This window comes from Cucurbitaria berberidis, assembly GCF_010015615.1.
Source record: "Cucurbitaria berberidis CBS 394.84 unplaced genomic scaffold K460scaffold_1, whole genome shotgun sequence".
In the NCBI taxonomy this organism is placed as follows: Eukaryota; Fungi; Ascomycota; class Dothideomycetes; order Pleosporales; family Cucurbitariaceae; genus Cucurbitaria; species Cucurbitaria berberidis.
In genome coordinates this window covers 6061311-6078533 of record NW_024468935.1, presented here as the reverse complement: position 1 = coordinate 6078533, position 17223 = coordinate 6061311, and the positions used below count along the sequence as shown (strand labels likewise).

Sequence of the window (17223 nt, the reverse complement as noted above, 5' to 3'; positions counted from 1 at the left end):
AATTCACTGCATTCTCAATAAGTTTGAGAGACCATATTGGGAAGCAGCGGAAACATCAGATTTGCACGCTGAACTATTGTTGTGAGTTTCAAAAGTACTGTGAGAAGGGGGGGCTTGAATACCACTTAGGTTTTCAGAGATGGACGAACGAGGTGAACGGAAAACTGACATCATGAGATTTGCTGTGCTGGAAACAATGACAAGCCAAAGAGAATGGATGCAAAGTTGTTTTCAGAACGCTCGTGCGATCGCGATCGCCAAATACTTCTGATCGAACATCAAGGCACAAAGAGACTTATATCTCTTAGGCTGTCAATATGCTCTCATGCCTCTTTGTTTGAACCTGAAGGCGATTGATGTGAGATCAAATCAAGAACAACGACGCTGTCTCGACGTATGATAGCTCTTGGAGGCTCGAACAGTCATGTGTCGTTATCTAGGACTCTTTGTTCCTTTGACGTTCACCAGATGTCGTATTATAATCATCTCTTTTGTCTTCGGGCTTTGAGCCCTCATCCCAATTCTTACAAAAGGTCACACAATCCCCTTATCTCCCATCAACACAACCTGTATCCTAAACACACAATCTCTTCATCACAATTAACAACATAATGCCGCCCAAAGCCGCCCGCGTCGTCACAGCTGCAAGAAACCGACCCCGTCGCGGTGCCGCCACATATAATGTGGACTATTACGAAGGTCCGCCTACTAGGCCTAGGAGACGGAGAGCCAACACCAACGCTCCTGCAACGAGGACTACCGCCAAAAGGGCAGGTAATAAACCACGTAAAGCGCCCGCCCCGGCAAAGAAGCCTGCCGCCAAAAGGGCAGGCAAGAAAACCCGCAAAACCGGCGCCCCTGCAAAGAAGCCTGCGGTAAAGAAGACTGCAGTCCCAGAGCCAGCACATGGCAGAAGGTGCATTTCTTGCGGACAGGTGGGACATGTCAAGTCAAACCCGATCTGTCCAAACCACATCCCTTGACTGGGAATGAATCTAAATTATTGAGATGGATAATATGGAAACTTTTGGTGAAATAAGTATTTTGTCACGAACCTTGAGAACTGGTATAATTCGATAAGGACAGAGGAGGGAGGAAATTTGTTGGAAGTGAAAGAATAGAATACGTTGGGACGGGTAATTGAGGGGTTGAGTTAATAATGTTACTTTTTAGTGTACGTTTGCCTAACAATGATGCTGATGCTTGTGAAACCGAGCTGTAGTGTTCAAGCTGAACCGCTACAGGCTGGGATAGGATTTGTTCCAGCTTTGCTAACCTAGCTAGTATGCTACACCACCGGCAAGTATACTAGACGGCTTTCAGCATACCGCTCTATGCACGCCCTTGGACATCGGGTGCTTGGCCTTGTCTTTCTGTTGACTGGCTTTCTGGCCCTTGTTCACATGATCTTTCTCTACACTCGGCGTTGAAGGCTGGAACGCTGCAAGGTCGACTGCATCCGTCTTCATCAGCAACTCGGTGACTGCGCAAATGTCGGTGACGAGGCGATCAATCATGTCCAAAGACAAGGTTTCGCGTACGACTATTCTCAGGATCTCCGTCTTGTCCTCGTTAGGTGGCAATGGGTAGTCTACACGCATTAGTTATGGTACTCTACTATGTTATATATTACTTACTTGGAATGATATACTACAGTTGAGGTATGAAGTCAGTATATGTCTCACTGCAGTTTCGTACGCCAAAGTTACTTACTTGCTTCGCTCGCAAGAGGTTGCTGACAGACTCCTGTTTCACGTGGGGAAACTCCTTCTTGAAGTCATCCGTAAGCGAGAATGCTACAACAGGAAGGCCAGCATTATAGTCTGCGCTTGTGTCGCCCTCATCATACTGCTTCTTTCCATCCACGAACTTGAGGTCGCCTTTCTTTCGGTGGATGTCGCTAACCTATGCGGTGATTAGCCTCATGCATTACGCTACATCGCTATAATCGGCTTGACTTACACAACGGTACCAGCCAGTGTACTCGAGCGCCCTGCTCAACAACCGCGCATTGGCCAAAGTATTCTCCATGATGCTGCGATAGCCGGCGAAGCCCAGATGAATTAGATTGTAATATTGTGCAATGACTTGCGCTCCCGGACGGGAAAAGTTGAGAGTATAAGACTCTTCTGTACCACCTAGGTAGTGGAGCTCGAAGATGAGGTGCTTAGGAAGATAGCTCTCATCGCGCCAGATGATCCAGCCAACACCTGCATACACCAGACCGAACTTATGCCCGCTAGTGTTGATCGACTTTACTCGCGGAAGCTGGAAGTCCCATTTCTTACCAGCCTTGGCGTGAGTAAACGGAGCAATAAAGCCTCCAGAAGCCGCATCGACGTGTATTGGGATGTCGTTGCCTGTCTCCTTCTCGAAGTCATCCAGGATGTTGGAGATTTCCTCAACGGGCTCGTAATGTCCTGTATATGTTGAACCGAGGATGACGAAGATGCCAATGGTGTTTTCATCAATGTTTTTCTTGACCAGCTCTGGATCCAGACGGTAAGACGAGTCCTCGCTTACGGGCAGAATGCGAGCCTCGACCTCGAAGTAGCGGGCAAACTTTTCGAGAGCCACCTGGGCATTCGCCCCCATGATAATGTTCGGCTTCGATGTATCCTTGCCCGCTGCTGTGCGCTTCTCTTGCCATCTTCTCTTCATCGCCAGTCCGCCGAGGTGGATGGCTTCGCTAGAGCCAGTGGTTGCTGATCCAATGGCTTTCTCACCACTCTGGACACCCCAGAGATTAGCAATGATAGATACACAGCGCGTGTGCATATCCATCATTGCGGGATACTCGTCGGCGTCTGACATGTTCTTTGAGAGATTCTCAATCATCAGCTGCTCAGCCTCTTTCTCCATGTAAGTTCCCACAAAGGATGCCAGATTCAGACTGGGCCTTCCATCGAGATCGAGCTCATCTTTGAGTAGCTGGTGCACGACATCTGCTGGAGCGCCATCCTGTGGGATCCTGAATTTGGAGAGCTCGGTGCTGGCGGCATAGCGACTCGAGTAGGGAGTAGTGTGCGAGACTTCGCGGTTACTACCGTGACCTCTAGCCTTATGGGCCGGATGGTCGCGGAGAGTCTTCATGAGCTCGTCTGGATTCACTTGTCTGGCGAGAGGCATGGCGATTGATGGCGGATGTTTTTGGATTGGGTCAATTCAGGTAGTCAACGTGAAGGCTTCAGCAGCAAGCAGAGGACCAGCAGAGTTATACTGTGTGTAAAACAACGAAGTATGACGGCACATTACGTCCAGGGCTGCGCATCTCCACAGAAATGGCCTGGAATGCTGCGCAGAGTTGCAAAGCTTGACAAATGCTTGGAAAAGCTTGTTTTCGTCACTAAGTGGTCCCTACGAGAGCCGTCCACAGCCAATGAAGACGTAGATGTCAACATTTCCAGCAAGGTCTGCTCCACGACAATTGCCGCAAAAGCCGCTACGTGTCGTCCGAGAGGGTTTCCACGTCGCGGAAGCAAACACTGAATGGCGTGGCATGACGAGGCAACTAGCCGCAAACCGCTCGTGTTGCAGCAGACGGCGGTTTGATGACGCAATGCAATGTGAAAGTGGGAAAGCATGGACCAGCGCTCGGCGAACTCGTTTCCGGCTCCCGCGATAGCACGTGACGGACTGGGTGCGCCTCCAAGTTCCTTCAACCAGGTGCAGAAGCATTCGCATCGTGTAGCATCAATCTAAAAACGAATCCAGACCATGCTGTGTCCCTACATGTTGCCAGTGGCTTGTGCCGCGTCGGGCTCGTGCTGGACGAAACAAATGGCGTCATCCAATGCGTGCTCACCAAGGTAGCTCCAGCTTGCCCCGCGTCTCAGGAGACTCAGGGCTACGCGTCCACCTTGGAGCCTGGAGGTTACGCGGCCTTGGTGGAAGATATGGGTGGCATCGTGGTTTCCCTCAGAATCTCCGAAACTACCCCAGACACATCTGTCTGAATATTGTACATATTGCATACGGCTTGTGTTGTCTTGTTACCTCGTCCGTCTACTTGTCCGCATTCACCAAGCTGACGTTACCGAGTCCGCGCCAATAATCTTGCCACTCAGTGGTGCTGTAATCGACTCGTATTGCTCTTTGTCGCTGAGACCTACTTCTTCCTATCCTTCCTGCACCTAACATCCTTCATTGCAATTGAGTGCTAGGCATCATGCGCTTCACACGCATCGTACCACTCCTTCCCTTGGCCTCTGCATTCGTTATCACGGACGCAGAGGTCTTTCAGAACCTCGAGAAGTCGGGAAAGTCACTCGTCGATAATGCTCAAACTGTTCTTGACAACACCCAAAACGTTCTTGATGACGCCTTTGGTAGAGTGAAAGACGGTGCAAAGGACTTGTACAGCAAGATTCACAAGGCTGGCTACGACGTCGAGTCTTGGCTCGAGGACTCGTCATTCGATCATAGCGTCGTTGACTTTGAGGAAGACCCCCATCATCCGAAACACCCTCCGCATCATGGACCACCACATGATGGACCACCACACCATGGCAAGCCTCGCCACCCACCACACGAAGATAAGCCAAACAGAACGGTGTACGAGCTCATCAACGAGAGCAAGTACACGACCAAGCTCGCCAAGCTGATCAACGAGTACGATGACCTGGTCGAAATCCTGAACGGCACCAAAGCCAACTATACCATCTTTGCTCCGACGGATGAGGCTTTTGCGAAGATACCCAATTACGGAAAGAAGCCGTCAAAGGAGGTTCTCAAGGACATCTTGCTGTACCACATCAGTGGTGACTTCTACCCAGGACCCCGCATCTTCCACAGCTACACCATCCCGACCCTTGATGAGCCAGAGAAGCTCGGACACAAGCAGCGCCTTACTGTCCGAGTAGGTTTCAAGGGCTTTGTGCTCAATTTCTACTCCAGGGTAGTTGCTGCCAACATCTTCGGTACCAACGGGGTGATACACGGCATCGACTCGATTCTTGTTCCACCCCCTAATGTTGCTTCCATTATCGAATTGCTTCCTGGCGAGTTCAGCACTCTCGCACTCGGCCTCACCAAAACTGGTCTGTTCGATAAACTGAACAGCACCGACAGTCCGCATAAGGGGGGCACGGTATTTGCCCCTTCAAACTACGCTTTCCAGAAACTTGGTCACAGGGCCAACGCCTTTCTCTTCAGCAAGTACGGCGAGAAGTACCTCCGTGCTCTCCTGGAGTACCACATTGTCGTCAACCAGACACTCTACTCTGATGCCTTCTACGACTCGAACAAGGACGATAGTGAGGAGGTTGCTACTCACCCACCACATTTGCACTACGATCTGCCAACGGTGCTCCACGACAAGTACCTTTCTGTTGACGTTATCCGTTACGGGCCGTGGGTGTCAATCGAGGTCAATCGCTTTGCGAAAGTCAGTTCCAACGATGGGGTAGCCAGCGATGGTGTTATTCAGGTCGTGTCAGATGTCTTGATCCCTCCCAGGAATACCAATGGCGAGCAGGCGTTCTGGCAAGGAGAGGAGCTGAGCGTCGACGAGATCAAGGAGCGCCTTCAACCCTTCGTTGACGAGAACATTGAGTTGTAGAAATCTTTTCATGGTTCATGGTTATCACAACGATGCCATAAACATCTGAATAGGATTGAGCAACGTGGTCGCTGACACGAGATGAAAACTTCCATACAGCCATCATGGCTACTTACGATCGTTATGAGTAATTTTACATACAATTTTCTGCTTCCAGTAGCGTAATAGCGGCCCACGGTAGTAGCACGTATATGATTTCTTGTAGCGAATGAAATCTTCTATTGTAACTCTTTCCGATCTGGAAGCGTACCATCGACATGTTGAGTGATGTAAATTTTGTAAGCAGCTATGCCTCGGGGTCCCTGGGAGCATTGTCTCTGGGAGCATTGACCCCCAGTTCAAGTATTCATGGCTTCTAACGAGATATCTAGAGATACTGCGACCATACTTGCCATGCCGTGAATGCATGTTACCCATCCACACGGATTCTCACTCCTAAATGTTGATGTACTGTTGTTCATCTCAAGGTTAACGATGGACGAATACGGCTGCAATACTAGTTTAACCCTCCTAGAACGGAAGTATTAGCACATCACCATACTTGTTCACGTGGGAGATATCGGTCAGGGGAGGTCCTCCATCATCTATGTTATATAAACCCTTCGGTAATGCATCCAGTCCACCTGAATCCTCACCAAGGATATCAAACCAGTGTTGTATCTTGCCTAGTCTGGTTCGCTTGAATAGTGTCTCACCGCAGAAAAACTGGCTCCCATTGTCGTAGAGGAAGATCAAGCCAAGCAGACACTGGTATGGATGCCAGACCGACCCGTTCCGCGCATCCTTCTCCATCGTATTTGAGCATCATTCCAACAAGGTGATCCTTTCTTATGCGGGCGTCCTCCTTCGCTATAATCGCAAATTTTGCCCTCGTGATATCACTTCCTGTGCTTCGCTCCGAGAAATGTACTGAAATTCGTATTTGGAGCTTTTGCACTGTGATGGTATGTACCCTCTCCGTGTGTTTCCCATGCTGACTGCATATAACTTCTAGGGTAGCCGTGCTTGTCCAGAAACACAGCAAGGCGTCTGCTACTGGATTTGTTGTTGGGTCTATGGGAAGGTCAGCGACCTGAATATCAGTCCTTGTGTTGCCCATGCGAAGATGATCCAACAGGGTTGACCGTGTCTCGGAATCTTCAGCTTTGTCTGTACGGTAATCCTGGTGAAGGAAGTCTGGGCACTGTTGGTCTATGCTGTAAAAGTCCAAGCCCAAGGTTGTGTCATACAGAGACCCGAAACACTCGGCGAAATATATTATGCCTTTCCAGCCAACCCAAGACCAGCTGGGGTATTGGACCTTTACGCCAGTTTTGGAAACAAGATGGGCTTCTCCTCTCGTGGCATCAAATACTGGCCATGTAAGGGCTTTTTCCATGAATCCCATCGGCATTGCCCATAAGAAGGACTCTCCAGTCACTCTGTGCATTGCCTTCAATATCCCTCTAATCGCGTCGAGGATATCGTCTCCATTCGTCAGACTGCGTTGTGTGTACTCTCGTACAAACAACTGATATTGGGTATCAAAATCCGTAATTTCTGGATTCCAAAGCTGAGGTCTGGATACATCGCGAGTCGAAAGGTTGAAGTAGTGCTTCTGGATTTTGATCGGAGCCGAGTATTCCCAATTAGAGTCTTCGCACCAGGTCGCATCTTGACATTGCCAGTAGACCTGCTCCGGGGTAAAGATAAGAGCTCTCTGGGAAAGCAAGCCTTCTTGCAAGGTCCATCCTCTAGTTGTCCATACACAGTCGCCCAACCAGTTGCCACTGCTCAATGAATCAATTGGGTCTAGTCGTCGTACAAGAGTGGTTCCTTTAAAATCGAAAGCCCTTTGGGTTTCTCGGACATTTTTTCCACGGACGCCTGGGAGAGGATCCTGCGCATCGGCTCCAGCGGCATTGATGATCGTCAAACATGCTTGTGCGTAAATATCATCCATGCGACCAATGAATGTGCGCTTGTCTTCATCATCATCTTGTAGGATACAGAGCGCGTCGACCCAGAGAAATCGTTCCTGCATGGCTTGAGTCACAAGCATAGCATCATATATGGTAGCTGGCAGGTACGCTTCATTGAGGGCACCAGTTTGGTATAGGCGGTCTTTGTTCGAACGGGTGAGAACATGGCCCCGAGCCTGACCCCAAACGTAGCTCAGAGCAATCCAACGAGAATCTTCTGTAACTTCCATGTCAATTACACATTGCTGAACCACATCTATGACCCGAAGCATAGTGAGCCTATCCCCCTGAAAACGTATACGGCATGTATCCTCATGGAGTTGGGTACATGAGTCCGACCATTTCTTGAACAGGCGCCCATCTATGACTTCAGGTCGAATCCTGGCGCAAACAGTACCAGCTTCGGGCCAGCTGACTCCCGGGCATTCATCAAGTAGCTTTTCGACTGACATAGAGTCTGGACGTAATCTATGAAAGGAGAACTTTGGGCCCCAAATAAGTCCGTCTTTCTTCGGCTGCACTATATGAAAGCTAAATGTAGCTGCATCGTAAAGTGCTAGTTTTCCGTCGTAGGGGTTGCCTTCGGATTGGAACGTCAGACCATACTCGATTCGGATATCTTGGGACTGATCGTCCTGTAAGCACGCTTCCTTCGATTCCCATTCTCTAAACAGGTGAAGTAGTCCGCAACAGAAGTTACAATAACCCGAATCGCGGCGAAGGGCAGCAAGCGTACGCCTTCCTTCTGAATCAAAGTCGCCGACAATAGGATCATCACCAATACCACTCGATGCGAACTCGGATTCGTCATATTCTGCTTCTTCCCCATCATCGGCAATTCCTGCTCCAAATTCAACATATTCTGATTCACCTTCTTCCTTGCTAGGCTCTTCATCTTGGTGCTCACCGGACTCTTCAATTTCTCGCTTATTGGATTCTCCATCTTCCCGCCCATCAGACTCTTCTGAAGCGAAACGTGCCCATTTCCCGATCAGGTCAAATTTTAGATGCTGTTCACAGTAGCTGCAGAGTTCCATCATGTGTCTCGACAGCGTAGGGAACGTTCTTCAAGCACAACAGATTGTGGTACCTCTCAGGAGTTTACGGCAAGACGTAGGTGAGGTGCAACTGAATATACGATTTCGGAAAGTCCAATTATTTTGACGACCACATTATGTTGACTATGATCTCCTGGTGTAGTTTTGTTCAAGAAAAAATCAAGAGCAGGTTGCAAACATGCACGGGCCACCGGGCCTATTCTGGACCATGTGACATGTGCCCACGTGCCAGAATTATGTCTGGTCTGAGGCAGGTGAACGCCTCATACCGCTATCTAGGGAAGGAACGTTCAGTCTCTCGTTGACTTCAACTTCTCTTGTAATCAAAGCCTAGGAGAACAAGTCCCCTTGATTAACATATTATCCTCTAGATATTGGATAACAACACATACGAAATTGCGTAGTTAGACCGGGGGTACACCTAAGGCAAACCATTACCGTAAATAGAATCCTTAACAATATTTAAAGTATACTATCTTTTATCAGTACGAACTTCATTCCATATACAGAATTAGCTAAATAGCATTAAGTGCTTTTAGAAAGTTATACAATCGCGTAAGTATAATAAGGTATTTACAAAGAAAATAGTGTTCTACTATGACTGGTGTCTTGCTACGAGTAGATGTAAGTTAGACGTTTGGGGGGTTGGTGTGATCCGAAAAGCCTTGGGAAGTGATAGTGCACTAGCGACGGTGATGTCGAAGACCAAGTCTCTCCAAAGTAGGATGCATCGAAGATAGTCAACCTTCTGGATCATCTTCTCGTTGCATGAACGCCCCTACATGGCCGTACGGGCTCAGTAGTGACTTCGTTTAGGGGCCGCCCATGCTTCAGCCCGGAGGCGTGCCAAGGTGCATTGGAACCGTACTCCTCGTGCAAAACCATGTCTTTCGGGTAAACTTCGAACTCTAGGCCCTGGTGGTGGACGCTGAATTCGAATGCGACGGAAGAATAGAGTCTCCGAGGGGTATGGTGGTCTGGGCAGGAGCCCGATACGTGGGGGAGGGTGTGGGCTTGGCGGGCTGACCTTGCACTGATATATACCTCGCACTGCCCCCCCTCCCGCACCATCATACCTTCTCCCCACTGACTCCACCACACACTCATCACACAACACCACTTTGTCATCTTCGATCCAACCTTACGTCGTTTGCAAAGCCTTGAGTAACGTTTTTTAGTCTTGCTTGATATCCCAGGTTCGTCGTCGAGGTTGCTGGTCCAGGCTTTTCACCATGCCGTCGTCACCTTCGACGGCGTCTACCCAACAGGCAGCAAGGCCCCCGACTCAGCTGCGCGACCTTGAGAAGTATCGCCAGACCATTTACCACAATGATGCGGGCCATCATATTGCCGAGTCTCGTCGTCGCTCTCGAGTGGTCCGTCGCGTCGAACCTGCCCCAACCGCATACTGTGACTGGATTCTATACCCAACAACCAATGCAACCTCGTCTTCACGTATTCACCTAGTCGATGCTTCGCCGCACCCCACCTCTTCAGCATCCTCTTCAAGAAACACTAGCTTGGCGACTCACGTGACCACCGCCAAGCCTTCATCCAATGTCAGACCGAAAGCAGTCATTGTTATTGAGGAGCAACAGTCCGTCGAAACAGGGAGGAACAGAAAGCAGCCACCTCTTCAAACGTCCGTGGTTCTGACACCACCTCCGACTCCGAGAATGGACCGACTGCCGACGCCAGACTTCTTAGATCTCGATGAAGCGCCGTTTTGCGATTGTGGCGTTGAAGCACACATCGTCAAGTTCTGTACGTCGTGCAATATGGCTTCATCCTTCTCTCAACGTAGGCTTGGCTAGGGTCGCTCGTTGTTTTGATTTCTCGTCTTCGCGTTCGAAGGGGCGTTTCGGAGTATGCGAACTTGGGAACTTCGGTTGTTGCTTTCCTGAGTATAGCTTATGATTATTGAGGATCGTTTGACGAGTTTTCCTTGTGTTGAGCGATCTTTCTCTGTTCTCAAAGGCTTGATTACGGGGGCCACGGCCTATACTTTATCTTTGGCGTTGGCGTAAGAGTTTGTTTTTGAACAAGCGGCCAGCTTCATTCGTATTCTATGCAATAGTATGATGCAAAAATCTTCTACTCACATTGCTTGATCCAAAACCTCCAATGTACGGTTTGCTCGACGTGCAATGGGCCTGCGTTGGGCGCTCATTCCTGCGGCCGCTCGCTCTCTACAACGAAGTACTTCCCTGCCTTTCGCTCTGCCGCGCCCAAGACATTCCAATCTTCAGCATCTTTCGCGTCCACTGGCGTAGGGTCCCTTTGTATACGCTTATAGTGGTGCCCGATGACCTTCTCTTTGCTCAGCGCCTGCTTGAGGGTCCCCAATGTAATCGTCTGCTCCTCTTCCGCTGCTACTGTCTCATCGCGTATTGCTCGTAGTGGTTTTACGCCTGTTGTGTCGACCTGCTGTATGTTGCCTACGAAATGCAACTGTGCTGCCAATGTGTTCAGCATTTTCTGCTCTTGTTGGGAAGTCTCAGGCGGGGGGAGAGCGGATAGTCGAAGTAGGTGATGTAGTTGCTGAGACGCAATTCGTGGAGCATCGGGAGCGTGGGTTTTCGGTGGTAGGAGGGATTCGACGGACCATGTCGGTTCTGCGAGAAGCTGTTCAAGCTCGTCCGGATGAATCCCCTTGTTTTCACGTACAGGCGAAGCTGTAGTACTGGGTGTCCCGCGTGCTAGCAAAGGCGTACTCGTAAAGGATCGAATCTGTGAGCCTCGTGTTGGTCTGACAAGTGACTTCGAGCAGAGGAACGCGCGACGCGAGGCCATGGTGGAATTTGGTAGGTAAGGTCGTGGTGCGCTACTTCTGTAGTAGGACTGGCCTTTATGCTCTATCTCCTCCGTGTTCTAAGCTTCTGAAAGCTCTAGATGTCCTGGCTACCCATGTAATATGAAGAGTCATGCTGTCGCTCATGCAATGTCGTCGAGTTGCCTTTAGCTGACCAAATATCACTAGCACAGATTCGGTGGAGCCGCCGAAGTCAGCTTCAGTCGCACGGGCCACGACGGGTCGTCATCACCATTGAAACAGCGACTGCAGCCACCTGTCTCGACTATCCTTCGGAATCTGCGTTTGCCTACACGTTATCTTCTTCTTCCTTTACTCTCTTACCTATACGCCCCGAAAGACACTTCAAATCCAGCAAATATGGCCGGCGATCCGCGAGCTTTGCTGCGTCAGGTGGGGCTTGCCTTTGAAACTCAGCCACAAAGCAGATAACTGATATCGAGGTGCTGCGACAGGCAGAAGCGTCGCTACAGAAGGCCTCTGGAGGGTTCAGCTTCTTTGGAGGGCGACAAGACAAGTGTATGCAGAGAAGGAGAAGTCCAAGCATGTATCAACTGACGCACGTGACAGATGAGGCAGCTGCGGACCAGTTTATTGCTGCAGCAAATGCGTTCCGGATGCAGAAGATGGGTGCGTGAAAGAAATCCCAGGAACGAACTTGAAGAAGGCGCAAAGAACAATTCACAAGGCTCTTTTCATCTAATAAATGCGCAGGCAAGGAAGCTGGCGAGGCTTTTGAGAAAGCAGCAACAGTACAACGCCAACAGCTGAACGAGCCCGACGACGAGGCAAATACACTCACAGAAGCCTTTAGTACGTTTGATTTCCGACATCCGAACCCTTATATCACTAACATGGACTCAGAGGCCTACCGAAAGGACGATCCGGAGGCAGCAGCGCGGTGTTTAGACAAAGCTATCGCCCACTACTGCAGCAAAGGCAATTTTCGCCGCGCAGCCACCCACAAGCAGAACCTCGCCGAGCTTTACGAAGTCGAATTGGGTGATAACACACGCGCAGCAGCAGCATATGAAGAGGCTGCTGGCTGGTTTGAAAGCGTAAGTCTTAACATCTTAATCTGGCATTCGCTTTTAAACTCCAGAGGATAGCAATGCTAACATGTGTGCAGGATAATGCCGAAGTAAACAAAACCCAGATCCCGTAGTCGATTTTGGACAAAACTAACTCACGAAAACAGGCTCTCGCCAACAAGTTGTGGCTAAAGACAGCGGATCTCGTAGCACTAGATGGCAAAGACTACTACAAGGCCATCGAGCTGTATGAGAAGGTCGCCAAGACATCCATTCAAAACAACCTCATGCGCTGGTCCGTCAAAGAATACCTGCTCAAGGCGGGTATCTGCCAGCTTTGCACAGGCGATCAAGTTGGCGTGAACAGCGCGCTTGATAGGTACAGGGAGCTAGATCCAAGTTTTGTTCAGCAGCGAGAGCATCAGTTACTCACCGATTTGGCGGCTGCTGTACAGGATGGTGATCAAGAGGCTTTTGCCGATAAGGTATGCGTGATCCTTGCGGTTCTATACAATGTTATATCTGACGCGTGGTAGTTGTTCCAATTCGACCAGTTGAGTAAGCTAGACAAGTGGAAGACGACTTTGCTTTTACGAATCAAGAACGCCATCGAGGAGGGAGGCGAGGATTTCTCTTAGAGGGAGTATAGAGGGCTTTTGCAATGCGTAAATGATATATGCGACCTAGAATGTCTGAACATAAGTGGGATGACTATAAGTGTTCATGGACTGCTTGTTCTGTGCGGGGTCTTTATGTCTGTATAATGCTATAAAGATTATGATTTAAGATTGACCTTAGATACTATCTAATTCATCCGGACGAATTACTGTACCCGAAAGTCGTTCCAAGGTTGACTGGGCTTCATGTGTGACTAGGCCAAAACGAGGAAGGCACCTCCGCGGCAACTCTTGCCTCGGTCCAGCCAGCCATCCCGAGCACTTTCACGCTCGACATCACACCAGCAATCACTTTCCCAGCCTACATATTACAAAGACGCTACAACAGCTACACATCAACATGTCAAAGCCAAGGATACCTGATTGGCAAAGTGCCTCGAGCGACAGCGCACCCCTAGAATCTCCGTCCGACCAACAGGAGCCGAAGCCCGAACAGCAAGCAGAAGCTCCAGGACGTACCGAAGATGACACCGCGAGCGCCGAGAGCGATGATCGGGAATCGGAAAGTACAGAACTACTAGAACAGGCGTCGCGGTTTCTGGAGGACTCCACGATTCGCGATGCGCCACGAGAGAAGAAGGCCGCGTTTCTAGAATCGAAAGGTGTCAGACCGGAAGATATAGAGACGCTTTTAGGAGAAGCCACACCAGAGGGCGATTACCCAGCACTTGAGGAAGTTGCCGAACGGGCGTGGTCAACGGTGAGTGACAAATTCCTATGCCCGCTCGCAGCAACTGGCCAAGGACTTGTGCCCTGCTGGAACGCTGCCACAATTTAGTACTAATCTGCCCAGGCACCACCAGAGCCCGTATCCGTCCCCGAATTCAAACCTCAGCAGCGCGACATACCGCCAATTGTGACCTATCCGGAATTTCTCGCAAATACCGAAAAGCCGCCACCTCTCATAACTACCAAGCGCTTGCTCACCACGGCATATGTATCTGGAGGGCTCATCGCAAGCATATACGGGCTATCCAAATATATCATTGCGCCAATGACGGAGAATCTCGTTGAGTCACGACACGACTTTGCGAAGCACACGCAAGAGCAACTGAAGGAGTTTAATGAGAAGCTAGGGAAAGCTGTGTCAGTTGACCCTGCTAGCAAGACGAAGAACATCACGGATATCGTAGATGACATATCAGAGGCGGACTCAGATCCTACCGAACTCTACCACCGCGACTACGGCACTCAAACCACGCCCACACTCTCACGCCGTCCCTCTGTTTCCTCTACCACAGACGCCGAACCCATCGTAACAGCACACGAAAACCGCCTCAAGATTATAAAATCACATCTGCAAGAGCTCGAGGCTAACCGCTCCAATGATAGCACGTCTAGAGATTCGCTGCAGACGAAGGTGTCAGACTTGACCACATACTTGAGCGAAATGAGCTATCAAAATCAGTACTACAGTACGAGCGGTTACTATGGGAGCGGAAGCAGTTTTGGCCTGCCGGGGGGGAAGGATGGAAAGAATGATCAGATTGAGATTCTGAAGAGTGATATTAGGGCCGTCAAAGGTGTATTTTTAAGTGCGAGGAATTTCCCGGCAGGCGGGAGGACTGGGTCGCCTATGCCTACAGGGAGAGTTGGTGCTTAAACATAGAGCGACACTTTTATAATGAGATTCAGCGACAGTGTTGACATTGGAGTTACTAGGATGGATTACCAAAAGGACATTAAACTCCGTAGCCAACACCATTGCCGTGAAACTATCACATGCAACCTGCTCCAGGCATGATCTCTCTGTCGCACTGGAATGACGGTCGACTCACTACCCAGGTGGTGCAGATGCACCGGACCCCACTATTAGGTTGACGTCATTCCCTAAACATCACACTCTTACATCAGGTAGCTTCGACCTCAACCACACAGGACTTTCTACAACCACGCCCTTCTGTTCTCCAGTCTGATTGAGATCGATCAAGATGGCAAGCTGGGCTCCCAAACTACCGTCCTTCGGGCATGCAAAGTCCTCAGAGAAGGACGACACGTCACTCACTACCCTTCTCACAGCAGAACAATGTGCGGATCTCACATTTCTGATTGCGACAATCACCGCTACGATGCGTCAATCACTCCTTGATACTTTCACAGCCGAGGAATTGCCACCAGATTCGAAAACTGCGAAGTCGGAAGAGGACGTGCTAAAGAATGCACCGTCTGATCTCGACACAGTTGATGTTGCCAAAGATGACAAGGTCAAGAAAGAGAGGCAGTCGCGGGAGGAGAATGCGCGAAAAGAATTAGCACAGGCTGAAGTACAAGAGCTAAAGAAAGAGATGCTGAAGTACTTTGATGGCTGGAGAGGCAAAGTCATCGGCCGGGTGGGCGAGATTGTGAATTCAAGGGAAGAAGCCAAAGAGCAAACAAAACAAGTTGAAGACAAACAAGTCGAGAAGATTGTCAAGAAGTCTGAAGCCGTAACGACAAGTATCCATAGCCTGGATGCGAAAGCCGAGGATGAAGAGAAGGCGTTTAGAGACGTCCACCCACCTGTCCCCAACGCCTTGACCCACCTAGATGAAGCCAAAAGAACACTCATTCTGCACTCCTTGGTTCTCATTCTGCTTAGCCTGGAGCACTACTCCGCTCACTCACGTGTCCTGATCCTCCACCTTACTAGTTCGCTTAACCTCAATCTTTCAATCCTCAAGAAAGACGAAGAAACAGTCGCACAGGGCCTCCTCGAAGCAGCATCCCAGCAGCTCAATGCCGACGCTGAGACGAAGAAAGCAGCCGAAGCATCGCAGACGGCTCGGAAATGGAAAGTTGGATTGGCGAGCGTGGCGGGGGCGGCATTGATCGGTGTAACAGGCGGCCTCGCTGCTCCGCTTCTCGCCGCTGGAGTAGGAAGTGTGATGGGAGGAATAGGTCTAGGAGCTACGGCTGCAGCAGGATACTTGGGCACCTTGGCTGGATCGACGGTCCTCGTAGGCGGTCTCTTCGGCGCATACGGCGCCAAAATGACTGGGAAAGCAATGGATAACTATGCCCGCGAAGTCGAGGACTTCGCTTTCATACCAATTCACCACTCGCAAGACCCCAAACACCAAGACAACGAATCCCGCCGCCTGCGCGTCGCTATCGCTGCATCGGGCTGGCTGCGAGACCCCGACGAAGTCAGTAAGCCGTGGAGGTATATCGGGAAGGGCACGGAGGGTTTCGCGCTGCGGTGGGAGCTTGAGGCATTGCTGAAGCTTGGACATAGTCTCGAGACGTTTGTGACGAGTGCGGCGTGGGGATATGCGAAGAAGAAGATCCTCGAGCGAACTGTTTTCGCCACGCTCACGGCGGCACTCTGGCCTCTAGGGTTGCTGAAGGTCGCCTCCATCCTCGACAATCCATTCAGCGTGGCCAAGTATCGTGCTGATAAGGCAGGCGAGGTCCTGGCTGACGCGCTTATCAACAAGGTGCAAGGCGAGCGACCTGTCACGCTTGTAGGCTACTCCCTCGGCGCGCGCCTCATCTTCTCGTGCCTGCAGAAACTCGCGGATCGCAAAGCGTTTGGACTGATTGAAAATGTTGTCTTACTCGGGGCTCCGTGTCCGTCTGATGCAGCTGATTGGCGCCGTATCCGTGCTGTCGTCTCTGGGCGCGTGGTCAATGTATTCTCGAAGCAGGACTACATTCTGGGATTCTTGTACCGCACGTCTTCGGTTCAGCTGGGCGTTGCAGGTCTTCAGCCCGTTGCTGGTGTGCACGGTGTGCAGAATGTTGACGTCACTGATCTAGTCGACGGGCATCTCCAGTACCGGTTCATCACAGGCAGTGTTCTGAGGAAGATTGGGTTTGAGGATGTCGATATCGCGGAAGTCGAACACGCAGAGGCAGAGCTGAAGAAGCAGAAAGAGGAAGAGGAGAAGGAAAGGCGAAAGAACGAGGGACAGACGGATGGCGAAGGCGAAGATAAGGAGAAGCTAGAGGGTGAAGTGCAGAAGAAGAGTGAGCAGAGCATATTCCAGCTGATGCAGCAGAAGACGCAGAACCTGGATATTGCTGGCTTCCTGGCTGGTGGGAAGAAAGACGACCAGAAGAAGCAAGAGGAGGCGCCACAAAAGGCTGAGACGAAGTAAACTCGGAAATGTCTATTGATATACACGCTATGCTTAAAAACCTGT

General features: G+C 50.3%; 8 protein-coding genes across 8 annotated transcripts; 4 read left to right on the top strand and 4 right to left on the bottom strand.

The window, feature by feature from the left end:
• Positions 1-478: 478 nt before the first annotated feature.
• On the bottom strand, positions 479-1286 carry K460DRAFT_41258 (uncharacterized protein). The gene has a single exon (XM_040937550.1). It carries the CDS (start codon positions 942-944, stop codon positions 558-560), a length of 387 nt encoding a protein of 128 aa, XP_040794344.1. The 5' UTR covers positions 945-1286; the 3' UTR covers positions 479-557.
• On the bottom strand, positions 1187-3297 carry K460DRAFT_413297 (glutamate decarboxylase). Its single transcript, XM_040937599.1, has 4 exons — positions 1963-3297; positions 1714-1905; positions 1638-1650; positions 1187-1591 (listed from the first exon to the last, which is right to left on the bottom strand). Exons 1-4 carry the CDS (start codon positions 3127-3129, stop codon positions 1320-1322), a joined length of 1644 nt encoding a protein of 547 aa, XP_040794343.1. The 5' UTR covers positions 3130-3297; the 3' UTR covers positions 1187-1319.
• Positions 3298-3917: 620 nt separating this feature from the next.
• On the top strand, positions 3918-5797 carry K460DRAFT_362530 (FAS1 domain-containing protein). Its single transcript, XM_040932661.1, has one exon. The coding sequence runs from the start codon at positions 4169-4171 to the stop codon at positions 5558-5560; it is 1392 nt and encodes a 463-aa protein (XP_040794342.1). The 5' UTR covers positions 3918-4168; the 3' UTR covers positions 5561-5797.
• A 320-nt stretch (positions 5798-6117) lies between these two features.
• K460DRAFT_362529 (HET-domain-containing protein) lies at positions 6118-8707 on the bottom strand. The gene has a single exon (XM_040932660.1). It carries the CDS (start codon positions 8556-8558, stop codon positions 6252-6254), a length of 2307 nt encoding a protein of 768 aa, XP_040794341.1. The 5' UTR covers positions 8559-8707; the 3' UTR covers positions 6118-6251.
• Positions 8708-9573: 866 nt separating this feature from the next.
• Positions 9574-10569, top strand: K460DRAFT_41191 (uncharacterized protein). Its single transcript, XM_040937503.1, has one exon. It carries the CDS (start codon positions 9812-9814, stop codon positions 10391-10393), a length of 582 nt encoding a protein of 193 aa, XP_040794340.1. The 5' UTR covers positions 9574-9811; the 3' UTR covers positions 10394-10569.
• On the bottom strand, positions 10570-11603 carry K460DRAFT_41131 (uncharacterized protein). Its single transcript, XM_040937471.1, has one exon. It carries the CDS (start codon positions 11370-11372, stop codon positions 10746-10748), a length of 627 nt encoding a protein of 208 aa, XP_040794339.1. The 5' UTR covers positions 11373-11603; the 3' UTR covers positions 10570-10745.
• Positions 11604-11629: 26 nt separating this feature from the next.
• Positions 11630-13169, top strand: K460DRAFT_362525 (alpha-soluble NSF attachment protein). The gene is made up of 8 exons (XM_040932659.1): positions 11630-11784; positions 11847-11910; positions 11962-12021; positions 12106-12204; positions 12256-12449; positions 12521-12532; positions 12590-12907; positions 12959-13169. Exons 1-8 carry the CDS (start codon positions 11752-11754, stop codon positions 13058-13060), a joined length of 882 nt encoding a protein of 293 aa, XP_040794338.1. The 5' UTR covers positions 11630-11751; the 3' UTR covers positions 13061-13169.
• A 209-nt stretch (positions 13170-13378) lies between these two features.
• K460DRAFT_299141 (DUF726-domain-containing protein) lies at positions 13379-17118 on the top strand (the record flags this gene model as incomplete). The annotated part of the gene is made up of 4 exons (XM_040929790.1): positions 13379-13799; positions 13893-14694; positions 14729-14753; positions 15021-17118. Coding segments are annotated over exons 1-4 (3285 nt in total), but the record flags the coding sequence as incomplete, so codon positions are not given.
• Positions 17119-17223: the final 105 nt, after the last annotated feature.

What these genes read in the sequence shown, in the direction of transcription:
- K460DRAFT_362530 (XM_040932661.1), top strand. Translation starts at nt 4,169, where the DNA reads ATGCGCTTCACACGCATCGTACCACTCCTTCCCTTGGCCTCTGCATTC.
- K460DRAFT_41131 (XM_040937471.1), bottom strand. Translation starts at nt 11,372, where the DNA reads ATGGCCTCGCGTCGCGCGTTCCTCTGCTCGAAGTCACTTGTCAGACCA.
- K460DRAFT_362525 (XM_040932659.1), top strand. Translation starts at nt 11,752, where the DNA reads ATGGCCGGCGATCCGCGAGCTTTGCTGCGTCAG. An exon ending in CGCGAGCTTTGCTGCGTCAG is followed by an intron (nt 11,785 to 11,846) that starts GTGGGGCTTGCC and finishes GTGCTGCGACAG; the next exon opens with GCAGAAGCGTCGCTACAGAA. An exon ending in TGGAGGGCGACAAGACAAGT is followed by an intron (nt 11,911 to 11,961) that starts GTATGCAGAGAA and finishes CGCACGTGACAG; the next exon opens with ATGAGGCAGCTGCGGACCAG.
- K460DRAFT_41191 (XM_040937503.1), top strand. Translation starts at nt 9,812, where the DNA reads ATGCCGTCGTCACCTTCGACGGCGTCTACCCAACAGGCAGCAAGGCCC.
- K460DRAFT_413297 (XM_040937599.1), bottom strand. Translation starts at nt 3,129, where the DNA reads ATGCCTCTCGCCAGACAAGTGAATCCAGACGAGCTCATGAAGACTCTC. An exon ending in ACACTGGCTGGTACCGTTGT is followed by an intron (nt 1,906 to 1,962) that starts GTAAGTCAAGCC and finishes ATCACCGCATAG; the next exon opens with GTTAGCGACATCCACCGAAA.
- K460DRAFT_362529 (XM_040932660.1), bottom strand. Translation starts at nt 8,558, where the DNA reads ATGGAACTCTGCAGCTACTGTGAACAGCATCTAAAATTTGACCTGATC.
- K460DRAFT_41258 (XM_040937550.1), bottom strand. Translation starts at nt 944, where the DNA reads ATGTCCCACCTGTCCGCAAGAAATGCACCTTCTGCCATGTGCTGGCTC.